Source organism: Toxotes jaculatrix, chromosome 3 (genome assembly GCF_017976425.1).
Source record: "Toxotes jaculatrix isolate fToxJac2 chromosome 3, fToxJac2.pri, whole genome shotgun sequence".
Taxonomy (NCBI): domain Eukaryota; kingdom Metazoa; phylum Chordata; class Actinopteri; family Toxotidae; genus Toxotes; species Toxotes jaculatrix.
In genome coordinates, this window is record NC_054396.1 from 15,336,303 (window position 1) to 15,341,668 (window position 5,366).

At 40.3% G+C, this 5,366-nt stretch overlaps 1 protein-coding gene across 1 annotated transcript; it reads left to right on the forward strand.

The window, feature by feature from the left end:
• The first annotated feature begins 1,934 nt into the window (after positions 1-1,934).
• LOC121178964 (caveolin-2-like) lies at positions 1,935-3,418 on the forward strand. The gene is given in 5 exon segments (XM_041033487.1): positions 1,935-2,024; positions 2,695-2,789; positions 2,791-2,880; positions 3,117-3,268; positions 3,393-3,418. Coding segments are annotated over 5 exon segments (453 nt in total).
• Positions 3,419-5,366: the final 1,948 nt, after the last annotated feature.

Here is a 5,366-nt window from a genome sequence, read left to right on the forward strand (position 1 = left end):
TAAGATATTGGAGTCTGACTGCTGTATATCTGTGGAATGTTTAATGGCCAGCTTTGGCCTCGGGAACAGTGTAAACACACAGTGAGAGCGAAAAACAGATGCATGAAAAATGCCAGTGTGTGGACAGATGCATTTTACTAACTCCGTCTAAGCAGGAACATGCGAAGGTTCAGCAGCTGATTTGCTAAGAAGGTAAAGCAGATGTTATTGACAAATGAGGGCAGAACATTTGCTTTGTGATTGTGTGGCTGCTTTGTGAATGAGTGATGAAAGTGATGAAAGCATTTGGCAGTAAAATTTATAAAACCTGGAGAAAGAAAGTAATGTAATGCAACAAATTCCTCATGCTCACACAGAAAATAATTGGGGGGAAAACTGGACCCCATATTCAATATCCATAAAGACCGTGCTCACATGTAACAGAAAGTGGATTTTATGCACCAAAAAAGATAAAAGGTTGGATAAGGCAGGTAAATGCCCAGAGACCCCCTGAAGGTCCCACATTCACTTGTTGTCATTTGATTTGTTGTAATATGACTAACTGCAATTAAAAGACCCGAATTATAGCAAATCGTAAAAATGTTATTGTTAATGTTCTTGTATTAACAGTAAATCACATGACTACTCTCATGTCAAAGGGGTAGCTTGCAGTGATGAACTCACAGAGAGCAGTTCCTCTTCACTTTAATGTCTTTCATCTTATTGTTTAGTTTTTTGTTTTGTTTTTTTTGGTCAGCAACCTTACCTTCCCTCTCACTGCTCTTTCCAGCACCATTTCCAGCAGCAGCTGCCAGTACTTTTAAAAATCCACTGTACACTACCTGCTCAGCACCACACAGCAGATGAAGTTAGCAACTAAGTGGTGAACACAGTGGAGCATTCCGCAGCTAAAAAGCCAGACATGTCCCTGAGGAAATATCTGGCTTTTTAGCAGAGCTAAAAGGAGAGGGGATATTGGACTTGAAGTCTACAGTGTACATACAGAGCAAAATGTATAGAGAGTGGGAGGAAGGGGGGATCAACAGAGTCAAACTCATTTTTACCATAGGGCACCGAAGCCATGAGTACAAGGCTGTATTAACAAGCCGTAACATTTATGCTTACTTGCACTAGGTGTATACTGAGAGGTACTCGTCGTATATTGAGTTGTTCGTGTGAAATGAATGCACGAAAGCCTGAGTTTTATTTAGGTTGAGTTTTGCTCGAGATTGTAAGGTTATAAAAACTGTAAAACCCTAAACTGCAGGAGATAATGGCCTGAAAGTGTGCACATATCACACACAGGCATTGTGAGTAGTGCCACAGTTGACAGTAACACAACAGAGTAAACAAAACAGTGAGTAGCCTGCCTTTTTTCAGGGCAGAGACTGGGTCTGTGAAGGAGTAAAGTTTCAGCTGGTATGAACAATTAGGAGGACAGCTCTTGGCAAGAGGCTGTTGAAGCTTTGAGAGGTTTTTAATGGACCCAACACTGCCAACACTACCTTCATAATGAGTGGACTGCATAATAATGACAGTGCCAAAATACTCCCACTGATCATCGTTATTCTTCCAATTTTTAAGGAGGAAGCAGGGGCTGATTTTATATTATTAGCAATGCGCATTGGACATTTCCGATGTAGGTGTAAATGAGACTTTCCTTGTAGTGTGTCACATGGAAAATGCTATTAAAGACAGGCCTGTAAAAGCCAATAAAGGCATTCCTCAACAAGAGGCAAGACAGTCAGCAGTCGACTATGTTCCACCTGGGTGTCAGTGCCAAGCCTGCAGAGGCTAGAGTGGAAAGCCATTCTCCAGCTACACCCTGCTCATCCCCCATGTTTCCAGTGACATGACCACAGCAGTCAGCCAAGCAGAAGCACAGCTCAACCTAGTGGAAATGGATGACCAGAGATGAAAAGATAGGAGACCAGCAGGGGAACTTATGGAAGTGAATGTATAGTCTGAAGACGTGGATTCCAGCCAGTGACATGAGGCCACTGATTCATGACAGGGATCCCAAAAGAGTCAACAAGAGTCTTAAGGTAACTAATGTGACCTGTCACCAGGATTTAACCACCATAAAACACACATAAACCTTAACAGAGATCACACAGCACAGGCCACAAGCTGAGGTGTAATATATCATTTCCGTCTGGAGACACAAAGAACTTGACAGATCAGTAAAATAAACAAATCTGCTGCACATGCTCTGCATACCGCACCTCCTGTGTCTGTTGAACCATATGAACTGAAGAGATCGGCAGTTACACCCATGCACTGATTTTTTCAAGATGATTTATCATGATGAGGATAAATAAAATTTAAAGTTAGCAAATAAAACTTAATCTGTAAAAGCATCTCAGTTAAAACAAGACTGGAAACTAGATGTGGCAGTGTTAGTGAAATATTAATGTGTTGCACAATACTGACCTCAAGTGGACATAATTATATACACAGTGCCAGTTTTGTTAATTTCCATAAGGTCCTATAGTAAATAGCATATCAAACAATGAAATTAAATAACATTAAGTGTGATCAAAATCTCCTCAGTGCAGTACTTTCATGTCGTCCCTCACTCTCATTCTGAATGTCAAGATTTTGTGATACAGAACTTCCACGCCTACATTTTCAAGCCCCAAGATCTCAGTTATATTTAACACACTTAGGAAAAACCGTCCCCAGAAATCACAGCGTCTCTGTGTGTGTCTTGAGGTCATGTTTGAGGATGTGATTGCAGAGCCTCCCTCAGTGCGGAGCTTTGATAAAGTGTGGCTGTGGAGTCACGCCCTGTTTGAAGCGTCCAGACTAGTGCTACTGATTCATCTCCCTCCTGCTGGCAGAACCGGTCTCACTGGCAGCAGGGCTCCTCTTTGCTTTGCTCAGCTTCCTTCACATCTGGTAGGACTGTTATTACACTGAGCTGATGTGGAGTTACAGGCAAGGATGAACAACTAAACATTTTTTTTTCTGCTAAATAAGGACCATTTAATAGATAGCTGAATTCAAAATGATAACTCTAACTGTCTTTTTCTCTAATACAGTTTCTCCCCATTTTTTTTAGGAGTCTAGAAAAATTTCTATTTTTTATTGATGAGATGAGTTCATGTGTTGTCCATTTCCCTGTATCTCTCCAGGCTGATCATGCCCTGTGTGCAGCTCCCTCTCATCAACATGCACTGAGTCCAGACGGTGTGGGGCAGCATACTGAACATTCTCATCAGCCCCTTCTTTACCAGCAATGGAAAGCGCTGTGGTCGTATCACCATCCATCTGGCAAAAGATGAAAGCAGATTAAAAAAAAAAAATAGTCATAACAGACTGCATTCTAATTAAATTACAATCAGTATCATCATTTTCTGTGATTATTTTGGGTTTTTTTTTGCCTTGTTGACATGGATTTCTTTGTAAAGATGTTGGTGTGCGATGCATAGAGTAAACGCTAAGCCAGGACCTGATAATTGCAACATGACAACTGTGGCCTGTGGAGACAGAATATGTGAGATGAACAGCATTAAAACTGTTCCAATAATCTACACATGTAACAAGAATTTATGATCTGACTGTAAAGCAGAAGAACCTAACAGGCTTTAGGAGATGCTGCTCAAGTTAAGAGAAAGTGAACAGTCCCCTGGACAGAGTATCTGTAAAACAAGCAAAATTACTGGGGCAATTAATGTTGATACTGAAATAAAAACATTGCAAGTGTGTCAGATAAAAATAACAGTGAATTTCAAGACATATTTGTCTGTCACTTAATGTAATATACCACTGCTCTACACTGTATTTTAACGAATACTGAAATAAAATCATCATGATCAAATATTATGCTGCAGGTGATAAAACAACAATAACTGCAGTATATATTTTTGTACTCTTTAAAATGTGATTTAACTTTTATTTTAAAATTATAAACAAAAACCTTTATCTTAAGGAGAATCAATGCACGTCTCCAGATGATGTAGCATAATACTCTCCGAAATGGGGGTTACAGTATGTATGTAACTATGATAACAGTTTTTATTTAGACTAAGTTTCTCTCTGAGTTATAAAATCATTACAGGGAAAAATGAAATAACCTGTCCTCTGTCAAATAAAGTTGTTTTCTAAGATGAAGATTTACATGGACCTACCTTGGATACTACAAATTTATAACAGGAAGCCTGCGTTACAAACAGGGGTGGTGGAATTTGGAAGAAATGGGTGTTTTCCAGTCAGCGAGGCTGACAACAAAAGACACTACTGAGTTGCATTATGGGGTGTGAAAAATTCAGACGTTTGGGAGCTTGATCCACATCAGGGTCTAAAAGTCAGAATATCTTGACCTCTGCTGCTTCAGATCTAGCAGTTCTTTCAAAGATCTGTCTTTTCTGAGTCTCCTAACTTTACGAGTCTTACGTTTTGGATGATACAGAGAAGAACTTTGAGGATGAATTCATAATTTACATAAACATCTGTAACAATTTACTGCCCTTAGGATTAAACATGCAAAAGAAAAAAAAAACTTATAAGCAATGTTTTATATATGTATCAAGAAAAACACACAACGATGTTCATTGCAAAGGAAGCGCCACCCATATTGTAAACTAACCCGAGTTACTGATATCCACTCTAAGCAGTGAATTCTACTGTATATGACTCTAAATATAGGTGTGAGAGCACTGCATGTCTGTCTACATTAAACGGAAGATAGGAGAGAGAGCAGAGGTATGCCCACCATGACTCTTCGCTGAGCTATTTCTGTCCTTCTGCGTCCATGCCTAACTGGACTCTACTCTCTCCACAACCGCGCCAGGAATACTTCTCTAATTGGGTTGGCTCCCGACATGCGCTCTGATCCCGTTGCACTCCTCCCTTCCTCATCCCTGTCTCTGCCACCAGGGAATTGGGGCAAGGAATGCCAAGTCCGTGCTCTGAAGTCACTCTTGTCACTCCTGTACTGTTCTTACACCCCACTGATTGAGATAAATAGCAACAGAGAGCTGGGGGCGTTAGGAGCCCCTGTGTCACTTTCCATAGGGACCTCCTCCTCTTCCCCCTCTCTTTGGCAGCACCATGCTGTGTGAGTTTGTTTATGAAACATGCTGATATAGAAAGCTATGAGTGAAAGCAACAACTGCCCAGCTTAAGGAAGACTGAATCAGAGTTTTATTTTGGGGGACTATTGAATTTTATGGATTGGTGCTCGCTAAAATCAGAAATATATGAGGAGGCTCAGGATCTGCCTTGCGTGAACTCTTTCTATTGTGCACTATTAAGAATGTGATCTAAATGACTGAGTCACTTTCAGTCTCAGCCACAGATTGAGATTAAGGAAATTAATATGTTGATAAGAGTAACATAGCAAATTCTGTATTTCAGTTTTCCTCCCTCTGAGTCCCTGTGAC